General features: G+C 41.2%; 1 protein-coding gene across 1 annotated transcript in view; it reads right to left on the bottom strand.

The window, feature by feature from the left end:
• Positions 1 to 26,173, bottom strand: part of pex14 (peroxisomal biogenesis factor 14) — a 170,793-nt gene extending 144,620 nt beyond the window's left edge. The window contains exons 1-2 of the mRNA XM_067970080.1: positions 26,080 to 26,173; positions 3,238 to 3,285 (exon numbers count right to left, since the gene is read on the bottom strand). Of these exons, the coding sequence (XP_067826181.1) occupies positions 3,238 to 3,285; positions 26,080 to 26,112 (81 nt within the window). The 5' untranslated portion in view covers positions 26,113 to 26,173. The remainder of the gene's footprint in view (positions 1 to 3,237; positions 3,286 to 26,079) is intronic.
• Positions 26,174 to 26,343: the final 170 nt, after the last annotated feature.

Below are 26,343 nucleotides of genomic sequence, written 5' to 3'. Positions count from 1 at the left end.
GTGATTATTTCCCAGGGGGCTGCTACCTTCCCCAGTAGTTGAGGAGGGTTTGCGTAGGTCAGTGACAGAAAAAACACTTCATTGCCCTATCTGAGGCAAGCATGGGCACTTCAGCCACTCATACAGCAACCAAAACACATAACCATCTCCACCAACATGCCAATTTGGATTTATGCAGCCATCGAATAAACTACTGTTGTCAGGAGTGTGGACCAAAACCGTTTCTTTTGGTGGCGTGCGTCAACTCATTTATATTGCCAGTTCGCCACTGAGCCACTGATGGTAACCCTGCAATGTAAATGCACTATAAGCGATAACATTTCGAATTCAAGCAGACACATACTATACCATGCTACTATTAATGTTCAGTCATTTAGTTATTTCAGCATCAGAGGGATGTGACAAAACAAAAACAATTCATAACAATAGTTGAACAAACAGGATTTCTACAGGTCACCTGTACAAAATACTTGAAGCAAATTTGTATTGCACACTAATAGATTAATAAAAATAACTACAATGTTGCAAATATAGCCACTTAGTCAATTGAAAAATCAGTGTTCTTGTTTCTCCCTCAGTAGCACCCCTTTCACTTCCCTTGGTGATGCACAGCAATCACCAATCAGGAGGGTTGCCAGACAAACCTCTTGGCTTCCACCAACGCCTCACTGTCACAAACTATTGAAAGACATAAAGTAGTTACGGTTGATTTGTACCCAACCCCCCACCCAAAAAAAAATCCATCCTTTCCTGTGGAAAAACTTAATCTCTAACCCAAAGAATGAAAACTGGCCACATGAAAAATCACAATCATGAACTACATCCTGTTGTTTCAGTACACCAGTGAGATACAATACTAGTCCTAACCCCATGAGTTTCTCTTCTTGTTCACTTCCCCTTTCACATCTATTAAAAAAAAGACATTTGAAGTTTTCTGTTGTCTGCTTGATGTTGACAGAAATGTGGGATGGTGTCAGTGAAGCCCAGTAGTGAACTCTAAAGCTTAAAACAAAGATTGGTGCATCACCCTTTCTCAGAAAAAAAATAAAAATGAGTGCTCACCTGTAAGATATGGAACATAAAAGATTTAGCTAAACAGTGGAATCATACAGTGAAGATGGTGGCTATCCCTGCCCTTCTGGAGTACTGAATTCGAGGATTATAGCAAACAGACTCCTTGTTCCTTGTTGATTTAAAGTCCCCCCTGATGGGTTCTAGAAAATGTCACAGTATCTCAAGGGAAGCTAAATGGCTGGAGAGAACAACTACGCTGTCTCAGAATTAACTTCTGAAAAGGTCATTACATGCATGGATATGTAAGATTGAAAGACTGCAAAATAAGCATTAGATATAATATGAGAAGTACTGCAGTAGAAAAACAGAAGTATTGCAAATTGAAGTTAAAACACAAGGAAAAGGGAGAGAAAAGACCATTCAGCCCATTAAACATGCTCACTTCCACCAAATCTGCAAATGCATTGCAAAGGATGAAATTTGGCTGGGTGCTTGGGATTGGAGAATGGTTTTCTGTAGAACCAGCAAAGCAACAAATCTTGCTGGTTTGGGAGTCTTGTGTATCGCTGTTTAAATGTTAAGACATCCCAATTAAGGCAAGAGAGGGGTGCACTTTCCGTAGAGAATGTACAATTCACCCAACCTATTTCGTCTCCTGAAAATAGAGAGAGACCTACCCACCTTTCCTTGTTCCTAAAGGTTACATTATTAAATTTCTGAAAGCTCCAAATTCTTTTCTCCCTAAAGTTAAAAATGCAAAACTCCCCTCCTCTCTATATCTTGCAATTTAACCCTGGCCTGCTGCCCTCCACAGACAACATCCTCTCCCTTCCCCCTACCCTGCAAATGCTACACTAGCCTGTATGGGCAGACCCAATCTAGGCACCATGAGCGTGAGCTGTTTATATGCGTGACCACCAGCACTTTGTCAGAGGCAGTGAAACCCCACCCTTCTAGGAGTATGTAGCAGGCTCCAATGGGAAAAGCATCTAGTTGTTTATACTGCAAACTGTTGATGGCAACACTGTCGTGTAAATGCTTAACAAATCTAGGTCTTAATCTACATATAACAGGATACAAATTGAACTTCTATCACCTTCCAGAAGGCAGTCGGAGAAAACTACCTGCACCACATTTGCAATGTGCAGAACAATTTCAAGTATAATTGGTTCTGTTTGTCTTGCCTGCCATTGCTCTAGAAAATGGCCCGTTTATACAGCAACACAGATTCCAGAGCATCAACAATAATACAAAAGCTACGTGTGTCCTTGTAAAGTTGTGATTGCAACGTCCGATTTGTGGCTACAGACTTTCCTTGATGTCTGGGAAAGAACATGTAAGTCAACAATGCTAAAAAGCTGATTGTTGGTCTGTGCAGGCCAACTGCCTGTAGCAGCCACGGGTGTAAAGCTCTAGTGATGGCAGCTGCTTACACATGCCCCCTGTGTCATTGTACCTCTAGAAGCCAAAGCACCACTCGCAACTGCTGGACAAAAACCTAAGAGCTGCAGTAAAATGCGCTGTGTTTAATGAATTCATGCCAGAATTCCAAACCTTGGTGAACGAGAAAGACTGCAAAATTACGCACTGAACGGTGGTAGATGCTTGTTAAATAAATATACATGTGAAGTACATTTATCTGGATTGTGTGTAAGGCGTTTTCTACTAGAATTAGTGCACGTGGTTAAAATGGTGTCGCTGAAGCCACGTCGGCAATTTTTAATGGACAACACTGCACTACAGCAACCTCACTTGCCTTACGGCACTGCCAGTTAAGTCAGGGGTGCTGCTGACAGCTGCAATATAAGGTGAAGATAGCAGGAGTCAAGGGAATCAAGGGATATGGGGATCGGGCAGGAAAATGAAGTTGAGGTCGAAGATCAGCCTTGATCTTATTGAATGGCAGAGCAGGCTCGAGGGGTCGTATAGCCTACTCCTGCTCCTATTTCTTATGTTCTTGGGAGTGTGTATCCCGCATACAATATTTGGTGGTGCTTTAATAATGTAACAAAAGTTTTTTTTTAAAAAGGTAGACCAGCAGCATTCTGCTACAGTCTGCTGCAGAATAGGATTTTCCCCAGCCTGGCACAAGGTAAACAAAGGCTTGAGGTTCTATGGAATTCTCGAGAAAGTAATTTCTCATTTAAAACATTATGTTTATGAGTAGGCTATTGTCATGAAAAGTTTCCATAAACACAGTTTCGAGAATGTTTGATGACTTACCAGCTGTTCCCTTGGCGCAGCATCCTCCCTCCCTGGAGTTGAGTCTGACTGTGAACAGAACAAATATTAGGTTAGAGCATCATCTACTGGATGCTTTGTAAACTGAACTACATTATAGTTAATTACTCTATACAGTACAAAATGTAATACTGAGAGGCCTGCAAAAAAATATGTTTGGTGAAAAGTCAAAAGCATTTTATAGCTAGGAATCCTTCTGCTGGTACAAAATCTTCACATTTTTCTCAGCATTGCCAGTTTCTCTCTCTTCCCTGGCATTCAGGTCCTCTACACTATTACCAGATGTCTGGCTGTATCATTCTATCAGCCTTTGCAAGATACACAAGACACTAGGCTGATTCATCTTTTAATTTTTCTTCCCTTTTCCTGTGGAAATTCTTCCCCCAAGACAACCCAGCTACGACTGGGAATTCAGCCTAGGGGAACTTGTTGCAAATTTGCACTTTGCTACTCTGTGGCATAGCACATTAGGACACCAACATGCTTGCCTATTGAACTGCCCGTTGACGATTTCAACTCCACAAAAAGGTTCACTATATATTTTCACTTACTACGGCTACTAATTATACTTATTGAAGAGAGAAGTGACTGGGGAATAAGCATTCTTGCACATGGCCCGGTGACATCACCAGCCATTGCAAAACCAAAGTATGAGCCAAATACAAAAGAGAACGTGTCCCTACATTACCCAGACACAGTAAGGATAAACATGTTGAGTTCTATCATTTTGATACCAAATGAGCATTAATTCTACTTTAATGGTAATTCCAAGAGGCTTCACATTATTTATTTTAAACAGAATTACATGTCTTAATAAGGAAATGAATAGGTGCTAGGAAAACTAGAGCACGTATTATTTTCCTGCTGCCTTTTTGTGTTTATAAAGTCATGGTCTGAGGAAGGGAGGGAAAGGGAACACAAGTGCTAGAGAACAGACTATGGTTACACTTTTTCCATCTAGAATCAGCAGCAAGCTCTCCGAGGACAAGCATAGACAGCATGGGTCAAACGCAACATTCAAGTCTCTCCACACTGCCCCACCACTCTGTCTTATAGAGAAATTGCATTCTTTTAAAATGCCATACAAAACATAATACAAACATCTCTTGTTATTTTCTGGTGCCTGGCACAAGTTTAAAAGGAGCTATTCAATATCAAAGTCTGACTTTCAAAGGCTGCTCAATCTTCACTCACATGGGTTAATCATCAGAACTGCTTGCATTAATTACTGCCTTATAATTCCCTTGTTCTGCGCTTTTTACTTTAAAACTGCTCGTCGGAACTGCCTGTAAGCAACATATTTTGTGTAAATTTCCACCATCCTCTCGTCTCTCCAATCCCGCCCCCCAAAACCAGCTAGACTGAAGCCAGCGGTTTTTGAAGCATCCATTTGTCCAAAGGATATGTTTTGTAAATATTTTTAAAGATGAACTACCATTCCGTCCCCATTTCTCATGGTTGCAGAGGTGCAGTGATTTCTGATCTGCAATTCTCACTGGAGCCAGGAATGTACCGGTTTCCACTTATATCGTTTACCAATATAATTTTTACATTTTAAGGTTATTTGAAATACCATCAACTTTTAAAAATAATTAAGTAGTGACTATGACATGACAATGTGTAATTTACATTTGAAACTTAAAAGCCTTGAATTCACAGTGTGGAGGCTAACCAAATCTCTGTCCACTATTTTAATGAAGATGTTAACCCATTTATTTTAACCTGCTGATGCCTTCAATAAAAGTGGACACAGGAACCGGATATGAATATGTTAAGCCTTCACGCTGTAATATACTGTAGTGCAATTTCCAAGTGACATTTTACTAAGTGACAGTTTGAGCTCACTTCCAAAAATATTCACTGAGCAATTCCGACAGCAAATTCTTGCAGAATATTACCGTAGCTGTTCAGAAAATGCACTTATTGTGGTTATTCATGTGACGTAAGAAAAAGGTTTTGACATGCCCCCACTGCTGCCACATGTCATTCGCAACCTGAGAGAGTAGACAGCCGCCTGCTCCCAGGTCTCTGCCACTCTCGATCCAACTACCAGATATCATAACATCATGAAACCATAAGTCGTTTTCATACTGGTATTTCGGTTTGGATTCCAGAAGACCTGCTGCCTGAGTAAGTATAGTAAGCCCTTGAGTAGGTCTTCACATCTGCCGCTGGATCAAGGAGCTAGATTTAGCATTGTAAATGCCTGGAGCTAGTTCATGGAATTCGAGCTAAAACAGCACCAGTATAAAAGTGGCTGTGGGCAAAATGTCACATCCCTTCCCCCACTCCATAGTGTACTAAATTATTAGTCCCGGCACCTCATCAATGGGTCACCAATTTGACCAATTTTTAAACTTAGCCATCATGCAGTAGCCATCGGGTTGTAACGTCTCAATGAAAGAACTAGTATAATTTCGACTGCCTGAAACAGGCAACAAATACATTTGTCAATCACAGTGGAAGGGTTTGTTCACACCATGTATACTTAATGATTTGAGAAAGTACACAGACTTATGTTGCTACTTAACAAAACAGAAACATTGCTCTCCTCAAACACGCTATCCATTTTCATGCTCCTACAATGAGACTCATAAAATTTCAACTGGTGCTGTAGTAAGAAAAAACAAAAGCAGATGTGGAATAAATAAATAATTCAGTGATAAATACTGCAAAAAAAAATGCAAAGTAAACAGAATATACAGCTCCCTGGAAACCGAATGCCTGCCTCCTCAAGCTCAAAAATTACATGGTGGAGTTATTTTTTTGAAGAGCCTAGATCTGAGAAGTCAAGTGTGCCGCAGTATACTAATATTCTACACAAATGCTCTTTAATTACACATCTGCAGCAATACATCTGGAATCCCCAAGTTCACCAGTGGCTACCAAGGACAAGAAATGGATTTGCATTCAAACACAAGAGCAAACTCTGGAGCAATGAATGGCCATTCAGCCCATCAAACCCACTCCATCCAGAGTCCATGCAGAATTATTTTAATTGGGGACTTCCCCCTATCCCCACCATCACCTGCTGATCGTCCATTTTCCTATCAGCACTGGAATTTTTTTAAAAATTAAGTAGTGGTGTTAATCTCTCTATAACCTTCAGAAAGAAAGAACTTTGCATTTATATAGCACCTTTGGGGTATCCCAAGTGCTTTACAGCCAATTAAGTGCTTTTGAAGTGTAGTCACTGTTGTAATGTAAGGAAATGCAGCAGTCAATTTAATGATAGCAAGGTCCCACAAACAGCAATGAGATAAATGACCAGAAAATCAGTTTTTAGTGGTGTTGGGTAATGGATGAATGTTGACTAGGATATCAGGAGAACACGCTGCTCTTCTTCGAAAAGTGCCACGGGATCTTTTGTCAACCCGACAAAGCAAACAGGGCCTCGGTTTAACGTTCCATCCAAAAGATGGCACCTCCGACAGTGCAGCACTCCCTCAGTACGGCATAGGAGTGTCAGCCTAGATGATGTGCTCAATCTCTGGAGTGGGGATTGAACCCATGACCTTCTGACTCGAAAGCAAGAGCGCTACCACTGAGCCAAATTGACAAGCGAGAAAGTCCAAATTGGTTCACTTTCCAATCACTCCACCCCCCCTCACCGCCAACCCCCCCACACCCACCCCCCAAGGAAACATCTTGTAGAATTCCTCCCCTGGATAGACAAGATTTATGGGGAAGTGTGACCACAAAGCAATGTCCTACTATTTCAACACCAGACTGCCACAGCTAATAGTTTTAAAACTGCCCTCTCTAAATAGAATCCTGAAGATTCACAAGTGGCTAAAGCTTAAAAATTTCTGCAGTTTTTACTTAGGGGTGGCGAGGTGCCAGTAGGATCTGTAACATTCAAACTACTGGAGACCTCAAATTGTTACAGGCACCAGAACAGATGGAAATGTGGTGTGACGTTGCATCACCACACAAGTGCAAAACCCAAAAAGTGTAAGAGTCCAAAACCAGGGGTCATAAATAAGATAATCACTATTAAATCCAATAAGGAATTCAGGAGAAATTTCTTTATCCAGAGAGTGGAACTTGCGACCACATGGAGTGGTCATCCTCACCTCCAACCAAAAGTGTGAGGAGCTCATGGACTTCTTTGTCACTAAGATTGAAACCATCCATTCAGCTGCCTCTGCCGCTTCCCTCCCTTCCCATAGCCCACCAAGCAAACCTCCCCTAAGGTTCCCCCCTGCCCTAGCCATGAACTTGCATCTTTCTCTAGTTTCTCTTTTATCTCCCCACATGCTCTCTCCGAGCTTATCTTGACCATGAGACTCACCTCCTCCTCCCTCAACCCTATTCCCACCAAACTGCTAACTACCCAACTTCCCTTCCTGGTCCCCACGTTAGCTGATATTGTTAACGGTTTTCTCTCCTCGGGTACTGTCCCTCTCCCCTTCAAATCTGCCGCCATCACCCCCTCCTCAAAAACCCACCCTTGACCCTCTGTCCTTGCAAACCATTGCCCCCATGTCCAATCTCCCTTTCCTCTTCAAAGTCCTTGAACGTGTTGTCGCCTCCAAAATCCGTGTCCGTCTTTCCCGCAACTCCGTGTTTGAATCCCTCCAATCAGGTTTCCACCCCTGCCAGGAGCACTGAAACTGCCCATGTCAAAGTCACAAATGGCATCCCATGTGACTGTGACCATGATGAACTATCCCTCCTCATCCTTCGACACAATTGACCACACCATCCTCCTCCAACGCCTCTCCTCCGTCGTCTAGCTGAGTGGGACTGCAGTCGCCTGGTTCCATTCTTATCTATCCAGTCGTAGCCAGAGAATCACCTGCAATGGCTTCTCTTCCTGCTCCTGCATCGTTACCTCTGGAGTCCCCCAAGGATCTATCCTTGGCCCCCTCCTATTTCTCATCTACATGCTGCCCCTCGGCAACATCATCCGAAAACATCAGATTCCAAATGTATGCTGCGGCACCCAGCTCGACCTCACCACCACCTCTCTCGACCCCTCCACTGTCTCTCATTTGTCACACTGCTTGTCTGACATCCAGTGCTGGGTGAGCAAAAATTTCCTCCAACTAAATATTGGGAAGACCGAAGCCATTGTCTTTGATCCACGCCACAAACTCCGTTCCCTAGTCACCTACTCCATCTCTCTCTCTGACCACTGTCTAGTGCTGAACCAGACTGTTCGCAACCTCAGCATCCTATTGGACCCAGAGATGAGTTTCCGACCCCATATCAGCTCCATCACCAAGACCACCTACTTCCACCTCCATAACATCGCCCATCACCGCCCCTGCCTCAGCTCAACTGCTGCTGAAACTCTCATCCATGCCTTTCGTTACCTCTAGACTGGACTATTCCAATGCTCTCCTGGCTGGCCTCTCATCTTCCACCCTACATAAACTTGAGCCCATTTAAAACTCTGCTACCCATATCCTAACTTGCACCAAGTCCTATTCACCCATCACTCCCGTGCTCGCTGACCTACACTGGCTCCCGGTCCGGAAACGCCACAATTTTAAAATTCTCATCCTTGTTTTCAAATCCCTCTATGGCCTCGGCCCTCCCTATCTCTAACTTCCTCCAGCCTTACAACCCTCCGAGATCTCCGCGCTCCTCCAATTCTTGCCTTTTGCGCATCTGTGGGAGAACGTTCACCACACGGACTGCAGTGGTTCAAGAAGGCGGTTCATCACCACCTTCTCAAGGGCAATTAGGTATCGGCAATAAATGCTGGCCTTGCCAGCGATGTCCATGTCCCATAAACGAATAAAAAAATCCCCGATTTTAATCGCTGCACCATTGGCAGCCGTGCCTTCAGCTGCCTAGGCCTTAAGCGCTGGAATTCCCTCCCTAACCCTCTCCTCCTTTAGACGCTCCTTAAAACCTACCTCTTTGACCAAACTTTTGGTCACCTGTCCTAATGTCTCCTTACGTGGCTTGGCGTCAAATTTTATTTGCCTATCGCTCCTGTGAAGCACCTCGGGACGTTTTACTACGTTAAAGGTGCTTTATAAATGCAAGTTGTTGTTGAAGCGAATAGCATAGATGTATTTAAGGGGAAGCTAGATCAGTACATGAGGGAGAAAGGAATAGAAGATTATGCTGATAGAGTTTAATGAAATAGATGGGAGGAGGCCTGTGTGGAGCACAGACCAGTAGGGCTGAACGGGCTGTTCTGTGCTGTAAATTCTATGTAATTCTACACTGGTGTGACACCAGTGTGAGGGATTTCACAGAAACAACTTTAGATTCAGAGGATACACAACAGGAGCTCATAGTTTACTGAAAAATAAATCACCCAGTAACCTCAGGCGTATAACTCACAAGTGGTTTGTTTTTTCCGTAAACCAACAGAGTCCCCGTCGTGTATTTGTGTTTATACCATACATGTTGGCTGATTTTACTGCCTCAGAATTCCCTGGTTACTACATTTTATAGACTGAAACAACTCATGTCTTTATTCTCCAGGGTCTTATAGCACACTGCTGTAGTATATTGAGGTGACGTGGCAGTTGGTGGGTTCAGGGTAGAGATAGTTGGTGTGTACACTGTGCAGCAACAGAAAACAATGTCAAAGTTTCCAGTGTTTTTCATGATAGAAATCTTCAAAAAAAGTGAAAGTTGTAGCAAAGATTAAACTGTAACTGGTACATAAAGTGAGCGAGAACAGTATAGAAATCTGCCACCATTATTTGTGCCCTTGTATGGGAGGGCATTGTTATATAATAGCAATAGTCAAAAAAGTACTGATTTCAGAAATAACCCACTGTAAATAAACCATCAACATTCACTGATATCTGCTGGACATCTCAATAACATCAGCAATGCTTCATCGTTGTTTTTGATTAATTGAAATAACTTTAGAGCGAGAACCCCTTTGGGACAGGGGCAGGGGGAGGTGTATAATTAATGTTCTGCAAACACGGTTTTAGAATGCTCTGAAAATGCAGTAGTGTCAACCAAGGATGCACATTATCAAGTGGGAAGTTACAGAAAATAAAACTTTCAAATGACACTAACTGTAGAAGTGGTACCATGGGCACAAATGAGTTAGTTTAGTCCTGACACAGGTGGTTCATATTCCATAATTCCAGGTATCCCAATGTGTATTGTTTGTGCCACGTATTGAAATTTCCTTTTCAGAAACACAAGAGTGCCTCCTTCAACATGTAACCGTGTGTTGCTTCAGAGTAGTCTTCATTGCTAATGAGAGGAAGTTTAATAGAATACAGTAGCATTTTTTTTTTAAAAATATATAAATTGTGCTTATTCTTTACCATCCAAAAGAGAACCAACTGTGGCATTGTTAGCAAAAACAATGTCGAAACTGGTGCTGAATCATCAACAAGCAACTCATGAATCAGACTGTTTTATACTCGTGTGTGCATTTACACTAAAACTGTAGTGTTGGTGCAAAGCTGTTTCGCTTCGACCACGCTGCAGTTACAGGGTAAATACAGCCTGAATCCAGAGTTAGGGCCCAACTCAACACTGGAATGAAGTGGAGCGAGAATGCCGGGAGGAGGGAGTCTCACTGTGGAGTTAGGTCGGGTCTTCACATCTAATTTACATTCCAGGCTTAGCTTTGGTGTCAAGTGATTTTAGTGTCAGTGCGAAGCCTAACTTATGCAGTTTGCACGCACCATTAAAAAAAATTGGCTGCCCACTGCACCAGTGGGTAAATGCGGTCACAAGTAGACGGATGGAGCGCTGTGTTTGCTTACTCTGGATCACAGGAGAGGTGTCCACGCGCCAGCTTCCACGCATAAACTTTGCGATTCTGCTATTGGGATACAGGAGGTGGAACACCAATGGTGCTGTCCCATGATTTGAACTAAACAAGCACTCAGATTCAATTCCTCATGTGTGCTCAGTTAGCAGATCGCAGTAAGGAGGCTTGCTGCCATCCACAGAACCATTATCAGGCCTGAGGCGCCACCTGCAGGGCAGGAAGGAAATAGAAGTCATTTTTTAAAAAATCTTTTTACTTCAAATGTAAAATGTTAAGAGGAATCTTTCCAGTTTTTTTCCAAATCCGCTCTTGTCTAAATGCTGGCTACATCACCAGGGCAGTAAGTTGAGAGGAAGGCACATTAACATCTGTAGGTAATAATTTGGCACATTGTTGGCACATTGAGGTTCTGGTCAGTTCAACTGTGCTTACAGCTTCATCATATCACCTCTCCCATACAACAGCCAATTCCTCAATATCAGCAGCTTTCACTATCAGAAAAAACAAAAATGAAAAAGTAAGCTGAAAGATGACGGAATCTAAATCACAATTCTTTACAACCATTTGATTTTTCAGCAGTCCTGGCTGAGTGGTTGGTGGTGGACTAACAAGCTGTAAAATCCCATTTCTCTTACAGAACTGACTCCAATGGAAATTGATGCCATAATATAACTCGATACCTATGCTAGCGAATCTACCCTGCTTATGTTGTGGAGCGGATTGAACAACTGAGCAATGTGACTGCTCATACACAAGATCTGCACACATGTAGTAGCTTAAATCACAAACATAACTGAGCGTGCACAGGTGGAACAGAGTCACAATCCAACTTTGCCAGTCTGGCTGGGAACTTCCTTAATGTTGGAGGGGTGGGGAGGAGAAAGAGATGGGCTATATGGACCAGCAGTGGCTAAAAGAGACGTCAGCCTAACCGAAGTAGTGCCAGGGGTATTCCCTTTCTCGGGTCATCTGCTTTAGATGAGTTGCCTCTAATGACAGTCATACCATTGTAGACTCTGGATATAGAAGATATAGAAGATCCAGGCCCATTTCAGCAATTTCATACATGGTATGTTCCCAATGTTGGTATTTTGTCGGGGAAAATGTGCTTTAGACCACATTAAACTACAACACTTCCTTAAAACAAAATAATCTAAGTCTCTCCCATAGTATCTACAAATGTAAGGAGTCTTACAACACCAGGTTATAGTCCAACAGCTTTATTTGAAATGGACTATAACCTGGTGTTGTAAGACTCCTTACATTTGTCCACCCCAGTCCATCACCGGCATCTCCACATCATAGTATCTACAAGCATGATTTAATTAACAATTTCACTTCTTACTCATTTACTTTTCTCGTGAACAAGCTGTGAGCATCCTTAAACCCTATATTCGCTATTAACTTCTAGCAGCATTTGAAATTCCTATCAATTAAGGAGGAGAAAGTAAATCTAGAATGAAGTTTCTGCAATACAGGAAACACCAGTATATAGCAAAAATACTTACTTTTAATTATTACACAAATGTTAAAATCTGGCCATGTAGCTTTGCCTTTTAGTATTGCTGGATGCTGGCTAGTTAACAGTGAAGAGGGGAAGAGAAGAACAAGGGTTGAAGAGAACAAAATGGAAGTTATACTCATTTACTTTTAATCCATATCAAACACTAAGCCAGAATAGGACTGTTTTATGTACCATGACCAGTCTAGTTGCTTGCCAGCTGGCACATATTGCTCTAAAACCCAGAATATTGATGTCGACTCCATATAGGTTACCGGTAAAAAAAAATTCTGCTGCATTTTGCTTAAAACAGCAGCTATTCCTATGAGAACGCACGTAGTGATAAGTTGGTTCTCAAGGTGGCTCCTAAAGTTATGACAACTTCTCTATAAAAGCATTACTGCTCTTAATGAGCAGACTGTGGGAGATAAACTCCTGACTAAAGCTTGCACCGCAAATTCCAAGTTAAGAAGTGCATCCCTTAATGTTTTCACAAATATCTATTTACTTGGGAACACAGTAGGCTCAAAACAACATTCCTTATTTTTAGATTAATATTGTGTGCGTTTGTATGCATACAGGGTGTACAAGGCACAATTTCAAAATTTGCAGATGACACAAAACTTGGAAGTGTAGCAAACAGTGAGGAGGATAGTAATAGACTTCAAGAGGACATAGACAGACTGGTGAAATAGGCGGACACATGGCAGATGAAATTTAACGCAGAGAAGTGTAAAGTGATACATTTTGGCAGGAAGAACGAGGAAAGGCAATATAAACTAAATGTACAATTCTGAAGGGGGTGCAGGAACAGAGAGACCTGGGGGTATATATGCACAAATCTTTGAAGGTGGCAGGACAGGTTGAGAAAGTGGTTAAAAAAGCATACAGGATCCTGGGCTTTATAAATAGAGGCAGAGAGTACAAATGCAAGAAAGTTATGTTGAACCTTTATAAAACACTGGTTCAGCCACAACTGGAGTATTGTGTCCAATTCTGGGCACCGCACTTTAGGAAGGGTGTAAAGGCTTTAGACAGGGTGCAGAAAAGATTTACCAGAATGGTTCCAGGGATGAAGGACTTCAGTTATGTGGATAGACTGGAGATGCTGGGGTTGTTCTCCTTAGAGTATAGAAGGTTAAGTTATCTAAATCCTTCATGATTTTGAACAAGTAAATAAAGAGAAATTGTTCCCATTGGCGGGAGGGTCGAGATCCAGAGGATAACTTTTTTTAACGCAGCAAGTAGTTATGATCTGGAATGCGCTGCCTGAAAAGGGGTGGAAGCAGACCCAATCGTGGCTTTCAAAAAGGAATTGGATAAATACTTGAAGGCAAAAAATTTGCCGGGCTACGGGGAAAGAGCGGGTGAATGGGACTAACTGGATTGCTCTTACAAAGAGCCGGCATGGGCTCGATGGGCCAAATGGCCTCTTTCTGTGCTGTAACCAGTCTATGAAGCGCAGCAAGGCTCCATCAGCATCTGAAAGAAGTTGTTTTGGGTGGCTAGCTCAGGATTAAGGATCCTACTCAAAATGTTAACTAATCTTTCTCCTTCAGATGGTAACGAACCTGATGTCCATCGCCAGCATTTTACATTTTTATTGAGGATTTTCTGCATTCGTGGTTTTTTTTTAAATCTGCAATTATGTTGTTCAAGGTGATTCACTTCAGATCAGAATATAAATTACCTCTACAGATTTCCCAGCTGGATTGTCTTTTGGAAAGTGGACAGCTTGTTGTGCTAACATGTCAGTAGAGAGTACAAGGTACAGTAAATAGTATGATTTATCCACATTGATGTGACATGGTCTGGCCACTGTGAAATATTTTCAGTGATTTTGTCACAATGACTCAGTCACATCAGAACTTTTCTTCTATTTTCCCAGTGTTTTTTTTAATTAAAAAAGGAAAAGGCCTTTTTTTTAAAATGCAAAATACACAAGCAGCGTAATAAACAGAACTAAATGCCACCCCATGCAAAAGAATTTTATTTCCACTCGTAACTCTTCTGCAACTTTGGTGCTTAATCAATCAGTCTGGAACAGGCAAACAAAAGCTATATTCGAAAGGAAGGTATCGAGTGCCCTCAATACCAGTGGCTTCCAACCTTTTCCATGTGGGCAGGCCATCAGCAAATAATGAGACGCATGGGGACCCCCCCCTGTCCTAACTTGCAGCAGATGGTGTCAGCTACCCAAAGAAAAACAGTGCCATCACTGCAGAAAACATTTTTATAAATATATATAGCAACAGAAAGAATATACTAGTATGTTTTCAAATATGGGAAAATACAGAAATCTATTGACCGATAGACAGAAATCTAATGATCTCACAGACCCTCACACACAGATACCCATTTGAAGTTGTATGCTGTACTTTAATGATTGCTCTTCAGGGAACAAAAAATACACACGTTCATTGATTTCACCACATGGTGGCGCCAAACATCAATTTAGCTCACTTGGCACATTTTAAATAAGAGCATTAAACAACTTGTGTTCAGAAGCAGCTCAATCCAAATTCTCAGACCAAACTTGGGGTGGGGAAGGCAGTTCAATCTGAGGAGGCAGAAGCAGGTTGGATAAATGAAGTAAGTGGAGTTGAAATAAAAACAGACAATGCAGGAAAAGCTCAGCAAGTGAGGCAGCATTTTTGTCTTCGACCTGAAACGTTAACTCTGTTTCTTCCTCCACAGATGCTGCCTCACTTGCTGAGCTTCTCCAGCATTGTCTGTTTTTATTTCAGATGTCCAGCATCCGCGGTATTTTGCTTTTGATTAAGTGGAATTGAAATTCAATATGGTTAAGTGTAAAATATTGCACATTTCGAAGAAATTAAAGACAATATACATACCCCATGAAGATCTAGAGGTCAGAATTAGGAGCAGAATTGCCTGTGATATCCTTCCTGTGATTCGGTGGCCAAAACTGCACATGGTACCCCAGAGACTGGGTGTGACCAATGCCTTACACAGCAATACAACTCTTTCAGATTTCTACTCCATCCCTCTGCTAATACAATCCAATACCCAATTTGCCTTTTTAAAAGAAAAAATTGCCGCTACTCGCAGTGCTCAAGATTTCAGAGTTATCCACTATAACCCCTAAATGTTTTTCATGATCAGCATCCTGTTTCACTGTTCCATTTAATTCTTACTCCACATTTTAGTTTGCTCTTATACTAAATTATTTTACATTTATCGACATTGAATTGCTGCTGCCAATCACAGGCCCAGATGCCTAAAAGTTCAAAGTCCTTCGAAATGTGGCTGTATTGTACCTTATTAATTGTCCTTCCCTCACTAGTATAATCTGAAAACCTGGTCATTTTTCTTACTCTATCCATGTCTAAATTATTAATTATATATTAAAAATAGTACAGGTCCCATCTGTAACCTCATTCCAATCTGAAAAATTCCCATTTATGATAATCCTGCTTCTAAACCCAGCATCGCACTTTTGTCTCCTATTCTGTGACTTATCCTACCCATCTCTGTATCAATCACACAATCTTTCTGAAAATCCCAATCTCTAATATCAGCTACTGGACCCTGTCCAGCATGTCAATAGTGTTTTGAAAAATTCCTCTAGGTTGGTTAAAACATGACCCTCCTTTCCTGAATCAAAGCCAAATATCCTTTAAAGAGTTATGATTTTCATCCACTAGGTCGCTCAAGATCATTTCAAAGGCTTTCCCTACAACAGATGATAAACGTATTAGTCAATAGTTTCCAGGTAAGTATCTCAATCCTTTCTTCAAATAATATAGTTATGTTAGCCATGCACAATATATAGTCTGGCCAATGAGCTACACAGGATTAAATGCAAGATTAAAATGGTTTATTTGACTTGTAATCAAGTCAGCCTTTGCGATACACCCCAGTAATTCCAACTATACTAACAGTTTCATATTGTCTACAAACTTTCAGTGTACAGTCACATCAGTGTTATCGCCAAGTTTATTAGGAATATTGGTACCAATAAGAAAAATTGACAAAGTATATTTCATTAAGTACAACAGATTTTTGTATGATATTCTTAGCGTGCATTTAAACTACAAGCATAGCATTGGTGAGGAGCAATTTCCCTTTCACACAAATGGTAATATGGAGCACAAAGTTAAGGCCTAATTTGACACCAGAACAAAGCAACTCCCACCTCCAGTCTCTCACCATTATGCTCCAGAGTTTGGTCCGGCCTTACTTTTACATACACAGAGTTAGCCTCAGTGCGAAGTGGAAACCGCTTTGCACTGATGCTGAATTTTTGGCGTAAACACACTCTAAATCACCTCAAAGTGTTCCCTCCACTACCTGCAGTAACATACCTGCGAACACCAGCAATTCACCCAGTGTTACCTAGTTCAAAATAGCTCCAGATTTACCACCTAGATTTCCTTCCAAATTGAAGGGTACTACTATGTACCATCAATTCAAATGGATACAGTATGTAAATTTCACATGCCCACCATTACACTCAGCTGGAGTTATACAGACAGTGCTGTTCACCTCGATCTTTTCGTTTTCACTTTTGCCATTGAAAACCCAAACACTGTCCAAAAGTATTTCATTGGTTGTAAAGTGCTTTGGGACATCTTGAGATCATGAAAGCCACTGTGTAAATACAAGTTATTTCCTTCTTTCATTAGATTAGACAGACATAAAAAAAAGATGGGAAAGGTTTATAAACCCACAGAAAAGGCAAAAAAAATACATATTCAAATGACAGCCAAGCAAGTCTGAGTTGCAAGAGGACAAGAATCTGCCAGGCAATTAATAGCTTTTCCTCAAACACAAGGGTAAAGGCTCATTCATTTGAAAAATTATTATAGGATACAACAACTTGCATTTATATAGCGCCTTTAATGTAGTAAAACGTCCCAAAATGTTTCACAGGAGTGTCAAACAAAATATGACACCAAGCCACATAAGGAGATGTCAGGACAGGTGACCAAAAGCTTGGTCGAAGAGGTAGGTTTTAAGGAGCCTCATAAAAGAGAGAGAGGTGCAGGGAGGGAATTCCAGAGCTTAGGATCTAGGCAGCTGAAGGCACGGCCGCCAACAGTGGAACGACTAAAAAAAGCGATGCACAAGAGGCCAGAATTGGAGGAGCACAAAGATCTAGGAGGGTTGTAAGGCTGGAGGACAGAGGTAGAGAGGGGCAAGGCCGTGGAGGAATTTGAAAACAAAGATGAGAATTTTAAAATCGAGGCGTTGCCGGACCGGAAGCCAATGTAGATTAGCGAGCACAGGGGTGATGGGTGAATGGGACTTAACACGAGTTAGGCAGAGTTTTGGATGAGCTCAAGTTTATGGGGGGCGGAAGATGGGAGGTCAGCCAGGAGAGCATTGGAATAGTCAATTACTCGAAAGTCAAGAACATTACACCTAGGTATGCTTCAAATGGATCAGGGCATAACAGAGATATACAACAGGTGTAACAGAAAAACACAAGATGATGCAAGTCTCTCAGAAATAAAGTGATTTAGAAAAAAATTTACAGAGGATAACTAACTTTACCGTCCCTATGAACCAAATGTTTTTGTTTGAATAGTGACTGCAGGCTCCACCTGATGATTTATTGAGTCTATCCAACGTGCATCTGATTCATTCAGACCAGGAAGGTTCGAGGTTCAGTCCCTAGTTTATGTAAAGTTAGATTTCAGCCGGGTGTCCTACAATTTGGCCTCAGGACTCCTGGGCTGGAGAGGACAAAATTCAATCAGGATTCCTGCTCCTGATTCCCCCTTCAACAATCCCTGCTGGAAATGTGCCTGAGGAAGGAGGAAGCCTCCGAAAGCTTGTGGATTTTAAAATAAAATTGTTGGACTATAACTTGGTGTTGTAAAATTGTTTACAATTGCTGGAAATGTATGTGTGCAGGCACTGGAGGAAGCAGAATATAGACTTGGCTGTAATACCCTGCAAAGGTTGGGTAACTTGCCAAAGCTCACAAAGATATCATGGAATTATACTGCCATCTCCACGTCACTTCCCTGCCATGGAAAATGGAGCTCTGCTCCATCTGAATGCCAGCTGAACCTAATGTTAACACACAGTCAGCTCTCGAATACACTAAAAACATTCAAAATAAAGTTTAAAACGTTCCCAGGAAACTTTGCATCACACCAGGCTGCAAATATACTTCACCAGCTGTGATGGGGAAGTCAGTAATTTTTGATCATGCTTAAGAAAACATGGTTTTCTAGGCTAAAAAATGCTTAATAGACAAGTTCTATTCTGGCCAAGTAACTTGTGTTTTATCTTTATTAAAGAGTAAATAACCTATGACTCTGTGTACTGTATAATATGGAAAAATTCAACTGTTTTGTAATGAATCCAAATAAATAAAGCTCAACCCAGTTCTGGAATCGTTATGGATTGTCACTTGCCCTTGGGGTGAGGGGTCGAAATTAAGTAAGTAAATGTGTTTACAAATCCATGCTGGCTCTCGGTGATCAGCTCAAGCAACCCCCCTTTATCACACCAGGACATGACCTCAAATGTCAGCTTGGCTCAGTTGGTTGGAATCTCTTCTCAAAGTTGGATTGCTGTGGGTTCAAGCTTCACTTGAGCATTTAATTTAGGTTATATTTAGCATTGAGAGAGTGCTGTATTGTTGGTGGTGCCAGCTTTCGGTTGAGATATTAAACAGAGAACCTGCTTGCCTGTTCAGGTGGGTGTAATGCATCTCAACGCACTATTTGAAGAAGAGTAGGGAGTTCTTCTGGTGTCCTGGCCACTACTGTTCGCTCAATCAACACCAATCAAGAAAGATTCTGTGGTCATTTCTTTGTTCACCCCGGGACCTTGATGTGGCTGCCATGTTTGCCTACAGAGCAGTGATTATACTTCAAAATATATTTACTAGCTATTAAGTCCTTTGAGACTTCCTGTGGGTATGAGAGGCACCATATTACTGCAAGTCTTTCTCCTCAACCATGCTCACAATCAAGTTTTCAAATCTAACCTTTCATGTTGGATTTAATAACACTTCTCCTCCACCACCTCCCCCTCAGATTTAGTCTTTTGTTGAAAAGAAATTATCAGCTTCAAAATAATCACCAGTATTGAAGTAGACTTTGTTCTGTTCCAGAAATCTAACAGCCAAAACACTCACTGGTTCACAATTTTCCTTTCCAATGCAGCAATACTCATTGGCACTGACCCATGTTTTCAGTGTTGTGAGAGCTGACATTTCCTGATCCTTGTACTGGTGATGAGGTGACAATGTTGGCCCACTGTTACATGAATGTGTTCACACAGTCTAGTCCTCTTTGTAGTTTAAACATCCAAATTGGAATACCCTTCAAATTTGTGAAGTCATCAGCATTTCACACTGTGCTACATGACTCCTGACTGCTCTTATCTTTAGCACCCAATCCAGAAGCTTCCTTTAAAGTTCAGGCCAACTTCTCTGGACCGTACCAGGCCTGATTTGTGGAAGAGCACGTGTGGATATTGTCATTTTCCCTTTGTCAATTCTGCTCACTGGCTTCTGACATAAACTCACTGTTGCTGCTGTATTCCCATCTATCCTAGCATCACATTAAAGGAAGCAGAATGGCTATTTCTACTCAGACCCATTTTAGCTCAAATAAATTTTAAATCTAACTTGCAGAAAACACCTTCATTATGCAAGGTGTCAGGATATCTTTATATGCATCCAATGGGTTCACATTGTGCTGCGGAAAGGAGACCCTGACATACCCCAATTGGCTGCAGTAAATATCACAGGAACGTGTTCACACGATACTGTGGGGCGACAACCTTGATATATCCCAATTGGCCACAGCAGATATCACAGGGACATGCCCATACTGACTGCAGAGAGGAGACCTTGACATATCCTGCTTCCCTACAGATTTCTCATATGAAAAAACTTTTGAAGTCCACCTTAATAGAAACGTTCATGAATAGCTCTTGCTTGCATATAATGCACACCCGTGTCTCAAACTCATTTTACAATGCACAGTGCACGTTATATACAAAAAAACCTCTTACAAGCCAAAAGGAATACGGCTGCTTTAAAATAGATTATTTATTCAGGGACTGATCTAGAACAGGGCTAATACCACTTTTCTTAAAATAGAGAGACAATGGTCCCAGCAGCCCATGGATTTTCTGGGACAAGGCACAATGGACAGAGATGATGCACAAGAGTTACTTGCTAGCTGAAATAATGGCATTTAACCCTGTGTATTATACTATGGTTTTTAAGCCAGCTGCTTTCAGCATAAACTAATAAGACAGGGTGGGGGAGGGTTCTGGTAAGGGTAAATTTATAAGTCTAAAGAGAAAAGTCAAGGCTGTAGAGCAGAGTAGTGATTTGGGTAAAAACAAGCAGAGTGCATCAGGAAGCGACAGAGTGTTTAACAAAGATAATAGGGCATTAATGACTAAGGTCACATCATGGAAAAATAGTAAAAAGTTAAAATTAAAGGTGCTATATTTGAAAGCACGAAGCATTCGTGACAAGAAAGATGAATTAATGGCACAAATAGAGATAAATGAGTTTGATCTAGCAGCCATTACTGAGATGTGGTTGCAGGGTGACCAAGGTTGGGAACTAAATATTCCAGGGTACTTGACTTTTAGAAAAGATAGGTAGAATAGAAAAGGCAGGGGGAGGTAGCCCTGATAATAAAGGATGAGATTAAGGCAGTAGTGATAAAGGATATTAGCTCAAAAAACCAGGATGTAGAATCATTATGGGTGGAGCTAAGAAATAACAAGGGGCAGAAAACATTGGTGGGAGTAGTTTATAGGCTCCCTAACAGTAGTTACAGTGTTAGACAGAGTATAAATCAGGAAATTAGAGGAGTATGGAACAAGGGTAATGCAATAATTGTGGGGGACTTTAGCCTTCATATAGACTGGGCAAACCAAATTGGCAAAAGTAGTTTGGAGGACAAATTCATGGAATGCATTCGAGACAGTTTTCTAGAGCAATATGTCAAGGAACCAACCAGGTAACAAGCTATTTTAGATCTAGTATTATGTAATGAGATAGGGTTAATTAGTAATCTTATAGTTAGGATCCTCTGAGGATAAGCGATCATAATATCTTAATCTCAATATGAAATTCTCTTGAGGAATAAAAACTCCATGAGAAAAGTGATCCAACCGTGGCTAACTAGAGAAGTTAAGGATAGTATTAGATTAAAAGAGGCTTACAATGTTGCCAACAGTAGTAAGCCTGAGGATTGGAAATCAGCAAAGGATGACCAAGAAATTGATAAAGAGGGAGAAAATTGAATATGACAGTAAACTAGCAAGGAATATAAAAACAGATTGTACGAGCTTCTACAAGTATGTAAAAAGGAAGAGATTAGCAAAAGTAAACATGGGTCCCTTGGAGGCAGATACAGGAGAAATTATAATGGAGAATAACGAAATGGCAGACACGTTAAACAAATATTTTGTATCTGTCTTCACAGTAGAAGACACAAAAAACATACCAGAAATAGTGGGGAACCAAGGGTCTAATGAGAGTGAGGAACTTAAAGTAATTAAGATTAGTAAAGAAAAAGTACTGCAGAAATTAATGGGACTAAAAGCTGACAAATCCCTTGAACCTGATGGCCTACATCCTAGGGTTTTAAAAGAGGTGGCTGCAGAGATAGTGGATGCATTGGTTTTGATCTTCCAGAATTCCCTAGATTCTAGAACGGTCCCTATGGATTGGAAGGTAGCAAATGTAACCCCGCTATTCAAGAAAGGAGGGAAGAAAGAAGACAGGGAACTATATAGGCCAGTTAGCCTGACATCAGTAGTAGGGAAAATGCTAGAATCTATTATTAAGGACGTAGTAATTGGGCATTTAGAAAATCATAATATGATTAGGCAGAATCAACATGGTTTTATGAAAGGGAAACCGTGTTTGACAAATCTATTGGAGTTTTTTGAGGATGTAACTAGCAGGATAGATAAAGGGGAACCAGTGGATGTAGTATAGTTGGATTTTCAAAAGGCATTCGATAAGGTGCCACACAAGAGGTTGTTACACAAGATTAGAGCTCATGGGAATGGGGGTAGTATATTAGTGTGGATTGAGGATTGGTTAACGGACAGAAAACAGAGAATAGGAATACTAAATTGAAAGCAAAATACTGCGGATGCTGGAAATTTGAAATAAAAACAGAAAATGCTGGAGAAGCTCAGCAAGTCAGGCAGCATCTGTGGAGAAAGAAACAGAGTTAACGTTTCAGGTCGAAGACTTTTTGTCAGAACTAGAAGATGTTAAAAGAGTAGGAATAAACAGGTCATTTTTGGGTTGTAACTATGGGGTGCCGCAAAGATCAGTGGTTGGGCCTCAGCCGTTAACAATCTATACCAATGACTTAGATGAGTGTAGTGTATCCACATTTGCTGACAATACAAAGTTAGGTGGGAAAGTAAGCCGGACATGACGGATATAGACAGGTTAAGTGAGTGAGCGAGAAGGTGGAGTATAATGTGGGGAAATATGAAATTATCCACTTTGATAGGAAGAATAGAAAAGCAGAATTTTTTAAAAGGTGAGAGACCAAGAAATGTTGGTAGTCAGAGGGATTTGGGTGTCCTTGTACATGAATCACAGAGTTAACATGCAGGCACAGCAAGCAATTAGGAAGGAAAATGGTATGTTAGCCTTTATTGCAAGGAGGTTGGACTATGAGAGTAAGGAGGTCTTGCTGCAATTATATAGGGCTCTGATGAGACCACATCTGGAGTATTATGTACAGTTTTGGTCTCCTTACCTAAGGAAGGATATACTTGCTTTAGAGGGGGTGCAACAAAGGTTCACTAGATCGATTCCTGAGATGAGAGGGTTGTCCTATGAGGAGAGATTGAATAGTTGAGCTATATTCTCGGGAGTTTAGAAGAATAAGAGGTTGAAGCGTATAAAATTCTTAGAGGGCTTGACACAGTAGATTATGAGAGGCTGTTTCCCCTGGCTGGACAGTCTAGAACTAGGGGGCATAGCCTCAACGTAAGAGATCGGCCATTTAGGACCGAGATGAGGAAAATTTCTTCACTCAGAGGGTTGTGAATCTTTGGAATTCTCTACCCCAGAGGGCTGCGGATGCTCAGTCGTTCAGTATATTCAAGACTGAGATCGATGGATATTTGGACACTAATGGAATCAAGGATTATGGGGATCGGGCAGGAAAGTGTAGTTGGGTTGCAGATCAGCCATGATCTTAATGAATGATGGAGCCGGCTCAAGGGGCCGTATGCACCACTCCTGCTCCTATTTCTTATGTTCTTACGTTCTCATTAGGGAGGTTGTCAGTTAAGCTACACATCTTCTATCATACTAAACCTATAAGAATAACTTTGGTTCATCACAACAAATGTTGTAAAAATAAGCACTACAGAAATCGAATGCACCAAAGAACATTGCTCAATTTAAGATACTTGGGAACTTTAGAAAATTTATCAGATTCTTTAGGAATTAAATGTTACTGCAATCGTCAAGGGGTTACATTAGTTTGAGCTAGCAACTAATTCCTCTTACAGTCTCATTATGAAGCAAAGTTCTCTAATCATAGAAACACACAAAGCAAAGTGCATAAAATTAAGTGGAATCCAATTTCCTGGTTAGAAAACTAAGTAAGCAAAGATTAAGCAAGCTAAAAATAAAAATATTTTTGCTTTTAAAGTTTGATGTGCTAACACTTCAATTTCCAAATACGTCCATTTCAATGACCCAAACGATAAATAGCTAAACTGCATTGAATTACATGAATTTAATGACACTTCAAAGCGATCAAAAAAGTTATGGAACAACTAAGTGGTTTATCTGGAAGTGGGAAAAACAAGTATTAAGCCTGCTTATTATGGATACATTTCTATAACTGCCAAGAGTAAGAACGATTCCAGGCTACAGGATTAAGGCCAATAGGAATTCTGCCGGTATCAACAGCTCCAGATTTTTTTCCATAGAGAATTCTAGAGTCATCAGCGAGTAAAGAGATAGACCCAGGTACAGGCCCTGGGATTTACAAGTATTGCCTCCGAATTAGGCCACAAATTACCAAGGAAACAGGACCACTCAAGTGACACTGGAGCAACATAGAAGTGGTCCAATCACCCTGTTCAACTTCATGCTTCAGAATTAAGGATGCTTTTCTGGTGGCACTTGGGAAGGGGGTAAGAATAGGCACTTGAACAGTAAGAATAAATGAAAAATGCCATTGCATAAAACTTCCCTGAATATAATTTCTCCTTCCCTAAAAAAACAATCTACAAAAAAATGTGGACTCTCAAACAATTCCTCTTTGATAGTAACACAAAAACAGAAATTACTCATAATTACTTATATAAACAACTGATTACTTACAGAATATAAAAATACATGGGGAAGATTACAAAGCAATCTGATCAAAGGGCTCAGATGATGTAATACTGGTGCAGTTTACAACCATTATTTGACCCCATGGATGAAACAACATCCTTCAAGGCTTCAAACACATATACCAAGAAACTAACCTTTTTTGGATGCTGATGGTAGGGGCACTCATCAACATCGCTTGACCACATTCACACTGAAGACTATGGTGCAAACATTGTTTCTGGACAGACTCACAATGAACAGTAAATCAGCTGGGGGGGGGGGGGGGTGGACATTAATAGTATACATGCAAGTGCATAATTACAAGTATTATGAACATAATAAAAAAAAACAAGAAAAAGGCATTAGAAGCAAGATCTGAGGCTGACTCTGTAATTTTTCAAAAACATTAAGCATAGCATGGTATTTCATGTCTTTATATCACCTATTCCTTTTTAAGTAATAGTGAAAATATATCTATTTCAAACTACCAAGTAAACTCATTTCTAATAAGCTAATTATTTGCGCATATACTTTGCGATCGTCTAATAATATCGAGGTTGAGATGAAATAAAGCACAATCCTCGATAAAGAATATTACACAGCAGCCAAAAAAAACTTGCAGACATTATTAATACAATTGCCCCCTTTTTTTTTTGCAGTGGGCGAAGGAGGTCAACAGACTCCGCTCTGACCAGGGAGTGAGAAGTGATTGCAGGATCTGGGTTACTGACGCTTCTCAAAGCGGACAAAACAATCCAATGACTTGGATCAAATGAGACAACCTGGATTGCTATATCCAGGACTATGGGATTTGAAACAATCGTGCGCCGATCCTGAATCGGGTACTGAGCACATCATCAGGAGGCTCTTTGCCCCAAATCTCCCAGTGATGGGAGTTTGTGCTTGCCCGTCACTGTACCCTTGAAATAAATGGGCACCTTGAAATTTCCTTCACATTTCCAGCCATCAGTATAGTGGCGACCGCCGGTGAGGATGGCCTTTCTGGTTGCAGAGAGCTGGTTTTCCGCCGCCGAGCTGACCGGGCCAGACCGGACCGGACCGGACCGGACTTGTCCACCGCGAGCAGGTCAACACAGCCCTCCGTCCCACACAGGCCACAACCCCAGGCGCCTTTCGGGGCAGGACGACAGGCTCAAGCCGCGACCCGCTGGCCGTGGGAGCGGCGTTTGTTCTGCCGCTGCGTGTGAGGGAGGGGAGGAAGGGAAAAGGGACGACCCAGAGCCGGGCGCTACCGTGTACGATTCAGAAACAAGCGGCGGCTCTTACCTGGCACTGCTCCGCCTGTTCAAAGGATGCCATCTTTACAGACTCCACCAATCGATCCCAGACTGTCTACCTGCCGCTTTCCCGCTCGAAGCGCGACAAATCGATCACAGATCTCATCAGACAATCGTAGGGATAAAACATTTTTTTTTCAAATAAATAATTCCACGGTAACTATTTTAAAACTTAGTCCGATCTAAATTTGCTCTTTAAATTCAGAAAAGAGCAACGTTCACGTAAAAATGTTGACGTGAGCATTCTGGGAGT

This window comes from Heptranchias perlo, chromosome 32 (assembly GCF_035084215.1).
Source record: "Heptranchias perlo isolate sHepPer1 chromosome 32, sHepPer1.hap1, whole genome shotgun sequence".
Classification (NCBI taxonomy): Eukaryota; Metazoa; Chordata; class Chondrichthyes; order Hexanchiformes; family Hexanchidae; genus Heptranchias; species Heptranchias perlo.
The sequence above is the reverse complement of the archived record's forward strand: the minus strand, read 5'-3'. Positions and strand labels throughout refer to the sequence as shown.